The sequence below is a fragment of the Linepithema humile genome, chromosome 8, assembly GCF_040581485.1.
Source record: "Linepithema humile isolate Giens D197 chromosome 8, Lhum_UNIL_v1.0, whole genome shotgun sequence".
NCBI lineage: Eukaryota > Metazoa > Arthropoda > Insecta > Hymenoptera > Formicidae > Linepithema > Linepithema humile.
In genome coordinates, this window is record NC_090135.1 from 3,844,144 (window position 1) to 3,857,254 (window position 13,111).

The 13,111-nt window shown below is 32.7% G+C and overlaps 1 protein-coding gene and 1 long non-coding RNA gene across 2 annotated transcripts; one reads left to right on the forward strand and one right to left on the reverse strand.

The window, feature by feature from the left end:
• Window positions 1-4,443: 4,443 nt before the first annotated feature.
• On the forward strand, window positions 4,444-5,074 carry LOC137001382 (uncharacterized). The gene is made up of 3 exons (XR_010891412.1): window positions 4,444-4,462; window positions 4,553-4,715; window positions 4,937-5,074. It is a non-coding gene; the product is annotated as an uncharacterized lncRNA (long non-coding RNA).
• Window positions 5,075-6,753: 1,679 nt separating this feature from the next.
• Window positions 6,754-8,705, reverse strand: LOC137001381 (putative nuclease HARBI1). Its single transcript, XM_067360127.1, has 5 exons — window positions 8,436-8,705; window positions 8,122-8,262; window positions 7,958-7,995; window positions 7,728-7,885; window positions 6,754-7,399 (listed from the first exon to the last, which is right to left on the reverse strand). Exons 1-5 carry the CDS (start codon window positions 8,627-8,629, stop codon window positions 7,259-7,261), a joined length of 672 nt encoding a protein of 223 aa, XP_067216228.1. The 5' UTR covers window positions 8,630-8,705; the 3' UTR covers window positions 6,754-7,258.
• Between the last annotated feature and the right edge of the window lie 4,406 nt (window positions 8,706-13,111).

Genomic DNA, 13,111 nt, shown 5'->3' on the forward strand with positions numbered 1-13,111 from the left:
GTTCATATATTGTATAGGATAATTTAGATTAGGTTAATTAATCAGTCAATTTCTTATTAATTCATATTTTTATTTCAAAATTACGATCGTAAGCGTAAAAATATTTCCATAAAACTTACAATATAAAATAAAGTTCTAGAAGCCTAAGCTAGAGAACTTCAAAGGAACGATACTGCAAACTGAAAACAGTTTTATGTTAAATCATCTTTCTAAGACATTGTTTAAAAAATAATTAAGAAAATGTATTGTATATTTAACCAAGAACCAAAGAGGTGAGAGGCAATTATAATGCAAGTTTACGAACATAACCTTAAAATATTTTAAGCAAAATAATTTAACAAATACATAAAAAATAATAAAAATATTACAAAAATTATATACAAACACTATCTAGCTCTTACACTTTATTCACTATTTTGTGAAATAAAACTTAAAGGAAAAAAAGGATTATCTTCGATATGTAAAACCTCGGATACGTGGTGTTGCGTGGTGTCACTTGATGCCGGGCAAGCGGGAAAAGGAATTACGTATGTAAATGGCGCAGGTTAGTGCTGGTTTCGTCAAACCTGAGATTATACGCGCGCGATAGAAGTGCGTACGTATCACTTCCGTACGTTTGAGTCAAACCTGAGATTATACGTGTGCGAAAGAAGTGCGTACGTATCACTTCCGTACGTTTGAGTCAAATCTGAGATTATACGTGTGCGAAAGAAAACCGAATAATACTGCAAAAGATATTATAGGATTGATCTCAGTATTTAACGGATAATTACAGTAGAATGAGTATGAAAATGGGATGATACGCAGGATATCGTGTGCTGTTAGGGTATAGACGATAATGGGGTAAAAAAGGGCAATAGATTAATTCCTGGATTTTGGGATAGAGGCGCTATACAGTTCTCAGTGCTATCTGCCATATAGTTGCTTTCAAGAAAAAATATGTAGTTTGCAACATGCAACTGCATACTTTTTTTTAAAACCAATGTGTTTTCTTTATACCAATTGATTCGTCTCATTATTTTATGCATAAAAGTATTAAGGTAAAATTCCCAAAAATTGAATGTTTTACAAGATATTTTGTATTTTATGTCAAAATACTGTAATTTACAAGCCTCATAACTCGAAAAGTACTTAATGAAAAATAACTTCATTATAGTGTTTTGAAAAGCTCTTGACACCAGCTATTAGATTTTGAAATCAAAAATAGGGGTTTCCATTTTAAAAAATTACTCTGACCTTCAAATGACCTTGAAAATCAACTGCGAGGTCAAAGTCAAGATCACCCTCAGATAGATCCCTCAAAATCATGCAAATTTTGTTTGAGCCATTTTTTTGTACAAGCACATCCCTACGTTTTAAAAGGGTGGGACGGGTGGTCTGAAACACCCGGTATATATATGGGGCATTCTTTCTCAACTTTACACCCATGCTGCCCATTTTCTATTTCATCTAAAAATTTTTGAAAAAATCTTAAAATTTACAAAAAAATGTAAGCTTTTCAATGGCGCGTGGCAAAATTATCAAATTCAATTGGATCATACTTAAAATTTCAGAAAACCGACAAAAAATAATAAAAACGGTAATTATTCAAGTGTAGCGATTATTCATTCGACGTTTTTCTCTTCCAATTAACACTTTCGAGTACTCTATTTATCTGTGCACTGTCACATCAGTCTAAACTAAAATGGCGGATCCAATATGGCCGCCAAAAATTTAAAAAATTTAAGAAATTAACGGATTTTCGTAAAATTTAATACCAAATAGTTTTTCTGTATGCTGAATACAAATCTCAAATCGGATTTTAAAAATTCAAAATAGCGGATCTAATACGACCACCAAAAATATTGAAAAATTTAAGAAGTTAACGGATTTTTCTAAAACTTGGTATCAGGAGTATATTTGGGACGCAGATTTTAAAATTTTATCATTAAATTCGTATTTATCGACCTATTTGGTCTAAAGAGTATCGAAAAACTATTAAAATTTATAACAAAATTCAAGTCCTTTATTGGCGTGTGGCAAAATTATCAAATTCAATTCGATCATTATTTTTTTTCTGAGCCTAGTCAAAAAAGTTTCATAAAATAAGATCGTGAAATCCATTTTGTACACATTCGAGAGAGTTTCTCTACCGCGATATTATCGCCATTCATTACAACATTTTAACGTTAAAAAACGTTCCATTGTGATTCCGTAAATTTCTAAACGCTTTAATATTTGGATTTGTATATCCGACTCCCATGGTTCTGGGCTTTATTGTGCTTTGGGCTTTTCTCTGAGGTTTTCTTTGAACAGTTCTTTTCAGAGCTACTTTTAACCGTTCTTTTAGGACTGCTCTCAGAACAATACTACAGAAAATTCTATTATCTGTACTATTTTTGATCGTAAATCTTAGAATTTGATTTTGAATATGTCCAGTATACACGGTGATAGATGTTGCAATCCCTACAATGTGAAAGGTCACAGAGGGAAAGATCTTCGACGCATTTCGAGTGTTATCAAACGATTATTCCCAAAATTTCCAGATAATGCTAAAATTTGTGCAGCATGTAGGAAAATGAAATATCCTCGCATGAATGAAGATACGCACGTCTCATCGAGTCTTGATAAAACGTTTGATAATTGTACTCATGATACTGAACAGAATATTTCTGTATCTTCCGGTGCATCTTCATTATCTTTCAGTGGAATTGAATGCAACATAAAATCACAAAGAGAGATTGAGTTGGAAGATATGTTGAGTGGATTGAAAGAAAAATTTTCCACTCTTGAAATTAATGATCCTTTGAGATTGACGATTTTAACTGTAGTACCAGATGCATGGAGTCTAAGTCAAATTTCTCGGGAATTCAACTGTTCTAGGTATTTTGCAAAAAAAGCTAGAGAATTGAAAGCATCTAAGGGCGTTTTAGCAGAAACAACTGCTAAGAATGGTAAATCATTGCCGGAAAGTACTGTTACACGAATTAAAGATTTTTACAATAGTGACGAAAATAGCAGAATCATGCCAGGTATGAAAGATATGGTTTCAGTAAAAAATGACGAGGGCAGAGATTTGATTCAGAAACGTCTTCTCCTTTCAGACTTAAGAGGTCTTTATGATATTTATAGTAAATGCCATCCTGACTGTTATGTTAATTTTAGTAAATTTGCCCAACTCCGATCAAAACATTGTATACTTGCTGGTGCAAATAGTACGCATTCGGTCTGTGTCTGTATGATACATCAAAATTGCAAATTGATGAATGACTCTGTCAATTTAAATAATCTTACTAAAGATTCCAATGTGATTTTACATGATTATAAAGATTGCTTACGCCAAATCGTGTGCAAAAATCCTGATGAAAATTGTTATATTGGTGAATGCAGTAAATGTCCTGGTATTATTGAACTAAAAAAAACATTTGAAAGAACTTTTAGATGAGAAAAGTATTCACCACATACAGTTCAGTGTCTGTACAACAACTGACAGATCAACTCTTCAGACGCAAATTCTTCCGTCGTCGGAATTTGTCGATGAATTTTGTGACAAATTTATCATTCTAAAACCTCATTCTTTCATTGCAAAAGAACAATCTCGATTCTATCAGGAAAGAAAAGAGAATTTAAAAAAGGTGAAGTTCTTGCAGTATTAGATTTTTCTGAGAATTACATGTTGTGCAAGATGCTTCGCAGGCGTTCCATTTTAATAGTTCACAATGTACTGTCTTTCCTGTCGTGTGTTACTATAAAAAAGAGTTAGAACTTGACCAGAAAAGTTTTATTTTTTTGTCGGATAGTACACTTCATGACACAGCTGCTGTATATACTGTACAAAAGATGCTGATTCCTGAATTAAAAATAATAATTCCTGAGCTAAGAAGAGTAATCTACTTTAGCGATGGGGCAAAACAGCATTTTAAAAATAAATATTAGATGATGAATCTAATGCATCACGAAGAGGATTTTGGTGTTGCAGCGGAATGGAAATATCATGCCACTGCACATGGTAAAGGTGCTTCAGACGGTGTAGGTGCTGTGTTCAAAAGGGAAGCTATGCAAGCTAGCCTCCTTAGTAAACCGAACGATGCCATTCTTTCATTCGAGAAACTTGTTGACTGGGCTCAAAAAAATTCTAAAAGTATTAGTATACTGTCATATAATGACAAAGAGCACCAAAAGACAAAAAGATTTTTGAAAAAACGATTTGATGTAGCTCCACCAGTTCCAGAGATTCTGAGAAATCACTGTTTTGTCCCAATCAACAAAGAAATGGTGATTAAGAGATATTCCAATGCTGGTAATAGTTCGACTTTTTCATATCAAGATTTCAAAAAGTAGGGGGTAAGAGCTCAGGCGACATCAGAATCAGAGGTATCTCTAGGGTGCGTTCCACATAACGCTCGCAACGCTCAGATTGCTTTTTGTGCCGTTCCACTTAACGCTCGCAACGTTCAACAGACGTTGTTGCGAGCAACTTCAGGTGATTGAAATAAACGCTCACAACGTCCGCGCTAAAGAGATGGGTCGACGTGAGCGTTAAACCCATAAGGCATTGTTTCGCGTATTGTAGGTTATGTGTCTTCAACCAATTTATATCACTATAGTGCAATTAAGATTAATGACAGAAGAATTCTTTCTTAATAAAATGGAAAAAGTTACATTGTACGACAAAGATAATGATAAGGTGTATGATATAATGTTATCTCCAGAAGATGCACGCCGTGTTGCTGTAGGTAAGATAAAAAAATATTAATTTTAATAATTGTTACGATTCAATAACCTTGCAAACTATATTACAAAGTCTTCTTTAAAGTAAATTGTGTTACTTTAAAAAAAGTTTATTTATAATTAATAATTATATAGTTTTGTTTTAATAATTATATAATTTATTAGTTCATCAATAGTTTCATTAATTTAATTTTTGATAAATCATATTCTTTCTAATATTATGTAGATATCACCTTTGCAACAAGTATTTTAAATGCATCAATTATGGGAAAAAATATAACTGAGAAAAATGAAATTACATCAGAAGACTTAAATGAAAATACGCAGTCTGACGCAATGTCAGAAGCCTCCGATGTACATATTCAATCAACAGACATCTCTGAAGAAAGTAAGTTAATATTGTCTTTAATATTCGTATTTTTTATTTTAATATTGTATGATTTCTACTTTTATCAATTGTTTTTGAGAATGTGTTTAGTTATATGTTATATTTTATAGGTTCTTTATATCGTTGGCCAGAAGCATCTGTTCTTCTTTTATTGCGAACATATGAGGAGATGGAAGAAAAATTGAATACTGAAAAATTATCGCATAAGAAATGTTGGGAACTAATTGCTCAAATATTGAAAAAAAATGGATGTAATGTAACAGGGCCACAATGTGCCTCAAAGTTTAGAAGTTTAAAGAAAATATATAAATCGATTAAAGACATAATTCCAAATCTGGGAATAATCGACGAACATGGCAGCATTTTGAAGTATAATTTTTTATTAACATCTAATTTTTTATTGACATTGCTCTTCTATATAACCTATTTTAAATAGAAAAATTTAAATTTTATCCAAGTATATGAAATTATAAATAGTGGATGAAGTAAGTTTTTTGACAAATATGCATAACTTGTATACTTATTGTTTTATAGGTCATGGATAATATGTTTTCAAAAAAAGCCTGGTGCAAACCTGTAGCACTTGCTTCGTCAACTGGTCAATCAATTAAAAATATAAACACAGAAGAATATTTTCCAACTTGCTCTAAGTTTTCCAATGATTCTTGTTCTGAGAAGGAAAATGATTTGTCTGAGAAGAGTATATTAAATTTTAATTATTGAAAACATTTTATATGAAAGCATAGGGCGCGTTTTTATTTGCTAGATTGGTTGTACGCTAGTAAAATAATAGAAATGCATACAACATTTTTAGTAATTTACTGGCTTATACAATCAATCTAGCAAGTAAAAATGCACCCTGTGCCGCTAATTTTATTTTATAATAATATTAATTTTATATATATATTATATATTTAATAAATTTTATATTATTATAATATATATATATATATATATAATTAATTTTATATATATAATAAAACTTCATTTATTTTTAGGTCTGAAAATCACGAAGACATCAACAGTAACAAAACTTCTTCAAGAAAGATTGGTACAAAAAGGAGAACATGAACGTAAAAAACAGAAACGTCACGACGAGAGAATGCTTATAGAAATGAAACTGGTTGACGCTCTTACACAATTTTTAAATAAGTAATTAATATTTACTTTTTTAATGTTTATTTATTTCAAAATATTTTCATTGCTATATTATTTTTATTTTATAAATTAAAAGTGATAAACATTAATATTATTTTTATATTTTAAAAGACTGAATATTTCTGGTCATTTGCGTAAAGGATTCTTTTAATACTGTTTAATTTTAGTGTACATCTTGGGGTCGATTCATGCAATGTAATAAAAATTACAGAAGTGAGCAAAAGTGAGTAAAGTAGTTACTAAAGTATTTATGATTTTATGGGTTAATAAGCAATAAATTTGCTCACTTTTGTAATTTTCATTGCATGACAGAAGCACTCCTAAACTTTGTAGCTCTGTTTATTTCTATTATAAAATTTTAAAAGTAAAAAAGGCACAGTGATATTTTTGTTAACTATGCTGTGAAAGATTTTCATCTCAGTTACTTACCATAAATTTCTTATGTTCATGTTAATTAGTAATAAGATACGAGTAAGCACAATGATATAGACAATATGTAGTTGTACTATATTCTTTATTACATTACATTCAAAAGATACAAGTTACAAATATATATATTGTTACATATAAATATATTATCATTTCATTTTGTATTTATTTTTAAAGTTTAATTACATTCTCTTTGTAACATATTCATAATCATGTTTCATTTATAAATTTCATTATTACCATTATTTGCTTGTCTTTGATTAATATGGTGATCTTGCATTGGATTATCTGTAGCTGATATTGGTATTATTATGAGTTCATCTCTATTTAGTATACAAACATTATGAATGACACAGCATGCTACTATATATTCAGCCATGAGATCAACTCTGGTCATAGGCAAGCAATGCATCAAACTTTTTAATCGTCCTTTTAATAAAGCAAAACACCTTTCAACTACTACTCGTGCAGAGGATTGACAAAAGTTATAATACTTTTGTGCAGTACTCAAATGTCCGTTATTTTTAAACAGTACTAGCAAATGCTCATGTAATACATAAGCAGAATCTCCTACTAAGTGACTATCAAATGGAAACTTTTGTCATCATTGAGATATGTTGCCACTTCTGATTGCTTAAATATTCTTTGGTCGTGAACAGAACCAGGGTGACCCACATAACAGTGAGTGATGAATGCTCTATGGTCGCATACAACCTACAATAAAAAAAGAAATTGAAAATGAATAGCTGCATTTAACAAACCGTTAATTTTAAACATGTTTACACATGTTTACAACAGAGTTTACACGAACGTTTTCCGTGCTGAGATTAGATTATTTTTCTAGATCTAAAAAAATAATCTATAATCTTAGTTCAGAAAACTTCCAACAACAATTACAAAATAAATATTCTGCTAATGCCCAGTTTCACCAACGTAGATTAACTTTAATCTTAGTTCAACTTACTCTTCATAAATGTTGTTAATAATAATATAACACAAAAATAACTAAAATTGCTATAAATAGTTTAATGATTTTAAATACCTGAAGCTGGATAGAGTGATATCTCTTTCGATTCACATAATCTGCTGCGTTTTCTTTCGGTGCATCTATTTTAATGTGCGTACCGTCTATAGCACCAATTGTATTTGGGAATCTACTGCTTTCTTTAAATTTATTTATAATTGTTTGCGCTTGTTCACCTGATGGCCAAGTTATAAATTGATGAGCTACTTTAAATAATGCTTGCGTTACTCTTCTAACGGCTCTCAAACCTGTAGCTCTTCCTACATCAAATCGATCACAGATAGATCTGCAAATACATATATAAATATTTATATATTGTAATAAAAATAATTATAAATAAATTTAAGTAATTACATACTAGACATTTAAAAACATAATAAAAAAACATAAGTAATAAAAGCAATAATTGTACCGATAAGAATCCATTGTAGCGATTTTCCATAAAGCAATCAAGAATTGTTTACGAGGTGGAATTGTTCCGTAGCCTTTTGTCTTCCGAATAAGATCATCAGAAATTATATCTAAGATGTATTCAAATGTTGCTCGTTTCAATCTAAAAATAAATTAAATATTATTTAATAGTATCATTAGATAAATAATAATATGAAATTAAATAATATAAAATCATCAAATATTCACAATTGAAATTATTTATTAATAAGAATATAACAGATAAACTCTGTCAAGATCAGCATATAATTACTAAGAAAATAAAAGATATCTAACCTGAAATGACTTTTAAAATCGTCATCCGTATAGAGTTCAATGACAAACTCTACATTTTTCATGCGAGCACGTAAAACTTGCGTTTCTATTTTTTTTTTTAACAATTCCCATTCTTCATCAAAACTTGAATCACTTTCTGTTTTAATTTCTTGTAACATTAATACCGCACTACTAATTGCTATATTTTCCGCCATGTTTTATCATTAACAACGCTTTTAAGATCCACAGGCCCGTTCCACTTGTCTGCTATGATCACGCTAGTGGAACGGGTGATTGCGGCGTTGAGAACGTGAGCGTTGCGAGCGTTATGTGGAACGCACCCCTAGTATCAAGTTTTATAAAAATCTGTCAATTTCCTAAATTTTCAATATTTTTGGTCTTCATATTAGATCCGACATTTTCAGTTTTCAAAATCCGACTTGAGATTTGTATTTAACTGGCCGTAAAACTCTCTGTTCAAATTTTATAAAGCTTCCTTACTTTTAAAAATTTTTCAAATTCTTAGTTGCCATATTAAATCCGCCATTTTGAATTTTCGAAATGCGACTTCAGATTCGTTATTAGCAACCCGAAAAAGTCCCTGATACCAAGTAATATAAAAATTCGTTAATTTCTAAAAATTTTCAAAATGTTTTGGTGGCCATATTGGATCCGCTATTTTGTATTTTCGAAAAATAACTTTAGACTCGTGTACAGTAACCCGAAAAACCCCTTGATACCAAGTTTTATAAAAATCAGTTAATTTCTTAAATTTTTTAAATTTTTGGCGGCCATATTGGATCCACCATTTTAGTTTAGACTCATGTGACAGTGCACAGATAAACAGAGTACTCGAAAGTGTTAATTGGAAGAGAAAAACGTCGAATGAATAATCGCTACACTTGAATAATTACCGTTTTTATTATTTTTTTTTGGTTTTCTGAAATTTTAAGTATGATCCAATTGAATTTGATAATTTTGCCACGCGCCATTGGAAAGCTTACATTTTTCTGTAAATTTTAAGATTTTTTCAAAAATTTTTAGATTAAATAGAAAATGGGCAGCATGGGTGTAAAGTTGAGAAAGAATGCCCCATATATATTTTGTATAATAATTCAAGTAGTGTTAATTGTTTATATAATAGTGTATTGGAGTAAAATTCGTTTAATAAAAATTTGTTGATCTTATAAGTTAAAAGCTTATGCGGAATTTTCCTCCCCCTTTTTTTTATTGTTTCTTTTGCAATTTCTAGATAAGTGTTAAATTTAATGAATAGTAATAATAAAGGTAAATGAGTCGTGAGATTGTCAGTTCCAGAGTTCCCGTAAAGATCTTGAAAACAATCCAGCTCTTTTGAGCTGCTTGGCTTTATGGCTCCCTTTCTTTTTATTTATGGGCTTCTACCAATACCGTTATGGTCAGCTTTTGATCAGGGAACCTTCCAACGTAATATCTGCATCTCATGCAAGTTTTTCTTTTAGAAGTTTCGTCGCTCGCACATCTGATATTTTTATAAAGGAAGGATGGTCTCTCAGACCAGATGGGCAAATGCTACAAGCGCGAATTGATTTCGCCAGTGCGTTGTGACACAACTGGTTGGATAATGACAATTAATCTTACTTGGTTTTCCTATCGTCGTCGGAGTTTCCTGTGCAATGGTAGGCCTCGTGACAATTTTATTGTATGGACCGCATACTCCTCCTTTTTCTTTGCTTTTTCGGAGCTTGCTGGACTATTATAATTTTCTTCTTTTGGAACTGACAACCATTGAACTATATACCATACTGGAACGAGCACGCCTTTGTTCTCGACCGGTCAGATGGAGATAGCTGTTTGGACCCGGATCTCTCTATCTAACCAACAGTCTCGGTCACGTGTTCACAGCTACTATTAGTTCTACAAACATTCGCCTTCATAAAAATAAAATTTTATGCTTTAAAATGAAATTGTTGGATAATTATAAAATTTATATGTTGAAATTTATTTTTATATTATAAAATTATTTAATAAAAACAATGTATATTGTTTAATAAAAATTGTTAATATATAACATGTATGTATACATATACAGGGTGTCCCGCGTAAGGTGTACCACCGGGAACTGGGAGGTAGATGGGATTGAAATAAATATAAAAGTCCTTTACCGTTTTACGATATTCGCAATAATAAACGAGATATTAATTTTTACAATTGGACTAATGAGAGCGCGTCGAGAGAAGCGCTCGAGCCGCTCGAGGTCTAGCCCGGCCTAGTCTATCATACATTGGCTGCGGGCGGCGCGTTGGAAAGGCAAGAGGGGAAACGCGCCGTGGCTCGGCGCTCAGCTCACGTCTCGCCGCACCGCGCCTAACGTCACGCGTCTATGCCGCTACGCACAATCGCGATTACAATATGTATGTTGTATAATAATGACAAATAACTTATTTAGGGAAGAAAATAATAAAAGATCGCGAATTTGCGATAAAGTACGATACGATAAAGAAAAAAATTACAATTGTGGATACTGTAATTAAGTTATTTTGTATTTATGCGTTAATTTTTTACATTAACACGATTCTGTTACTTTTACTTTATTATGATATTTATTTGTTGTGTACATTTGGTATGAATTTTTTCACAGTGCAAGGAAACGCTATCGTTTCCACACCACCTTGAGGTAGATAGCTTGGCGCGTTTTTTTTTTAAAGTGGTTTCCCCAGTAGGCCTAATCCACTCTTCTCACACTTCTAATTAAGTGTATGTTCAAAGTGCCTTCCTTGCATTTGCAAACATACTTCTACTCTCCGAGAAATTTGCCGTGTTGCACGGTGCGCCATATCTGGAGTGATGGTTTGAAAGGCCGCTATGATTTCATCACGTACCTCATTTTCAGTACCATCACGTTTATGCTCGACTAAAGCTTTGATATAGCCCCAAACGAAATAATCGAGCACGTTTAAATCTGGCGATCGTGCCGGCCAAACGATCGGACCACCCCGACCGATCCATCTATCCGAAAAACGATCATTTAAAATTTCTCGTACTCTACGAGAATAATGTGCGGGAGCTCCATCGTGCTGAAAAATCAGCGTTTCCCGCTCTCGAAGAGGAATGTCCTCCAAAAGAATGGGCAATTCATTTTCCAGAAATTCTGCATATCTTTGTCCATTGAGATGTGCCGGTAAAAAATACGGCCCGATCTGAAAATTTGCCACAGAAACGTTATGGAAACAATGCAATAGAAAAAAATGTCTTTATTTGCAAGAATATTTACCACTCTGTTTGCAAATATTCCTGCCCACACATTTATGGACCACCGATATTGGAAGGTGCACTGACGAACAGCTTGCGGATTCTCCTCTTCCCAAAACAAGAAATTGTGAGAATTGAATACACCATTCGGCGAAAAAGTTGCTTCGTCCGTCCATAAAATGTGATCGGGAAATGAAACATTTCGCCGACATTGTGCAAGGAATCCTGCGCAAGTTTTATTCATGATTATTATACAGTTAAAAGCGCTATAAATATCAAATAAAAATTAGAATAAAATCATAAAAATACCTTCACAGAAATAGATGCGCTGTATTTCATCTCGTGGAAAAAGTTGCTGCACACGTTGAAAATGGAAAGGATGCAATCCATTTTCTTGCAAAACACGATGCACTGTGGTTCGTGGTATACCAAGTGCGCGACTTACACGGCGTATAGTATTTTGGGGATTTTCCTCGAACGCACGCAGAATTTGTTCGTCGTTGTTGACGTGACGACGCAATACCCTGTCACGGTTTTCATGCATCATAACAACTCCTGTTTCTATTGCGCGTAGGAAACACCTCGTTATTGTGTGTCTGCTTGCATGCCGACGATTCGGAAATCGCTCCGCGTACAGACGCTCCGCGACACGAGCATTTCCTCTGGCCATACCGTAAAAATAAATCATGTAAGTATACTCTTCCGTTGTAAAATTCATTATAAGCGCACTCTAATAATACATTACTAAGAACAGATACGTGCAACAAATGTAAATACGAGAAAAAAACAATTGAAAATATATTTTCAATTATTTTTTTCTTGTGGTCATATATTGTTTTTTTCTCGTATTCACATTTGTTGCACGTATCTGTTCTTAGTAATGTATTATTAGAGTGCGCTTATAATGAATTTTACAACGGAAGAGTATACTTACATGATTTATTTTTACGGTATGGCCAGAGGAAATGCTCGTGTCGCGGAGCGTCTGTACGCGGAGCGATTTCCGAATCGTCGGCATGCAAGCAGACACACAATAACGAGGTGTTTCCTACGCGCAATAGAAACAGGAGTTGTTATGATGCATGAAAACCGTGACAGGGTATTGCGTCGTCACGTCAACAACGACGAACAAATTCTGCGTGCGTTCGAGGAAAATCCCCAAAATACTATACGCCGTGTAAGTCGCGCACTTGGTATACCACGAACCACAGTGCATCGTGTTTTGCAAGAAAATGGATTGCATCCTTTCCATTTTCAACGTGTGCAGCAACTTTTTCCACGAGATGAAATACAGCGCATCTATTTCTGTGAAGGTATTTTTATGATTTTATTCTAATTTTTATTTGATATTTATAGCGCTTTTAACTGTATAATAATCATGAATAAAACTTGCGCAGGATTCCTTGCACAATGTCGGCGAAATGTTTCATTTCCCGATCACATTTTATGGACGGACGAAGCAACTT

What these genes read in the sequence shown, in the direction of transcription:
- LOC137001381 (XM_067360127.1), bottom strand. Translation starts at nt 8,629, where the DNA reads ATGGCGGAAAATATAGCAATTAGTAGTGCGGTATTAATGTTACAAGAA. An exon ending in GATTTTAAAAGTCATTTCAG is followed by an intron (nt 8,263 to 8,435) that starts GTTAGATATCTT and finishes ATTTATTTTTAG; the next exon opens with ATTGAAACGAGCAACATTTG. An exon ending in ATCACTCTATCCAGCTTCAG is followed by an intron (nt 7,400 to 7,727) that starts GTATTTAAAATC and finishes TTTTTATTGTAG; the next exon opens with GTTGTATGCGACCATAGAGC.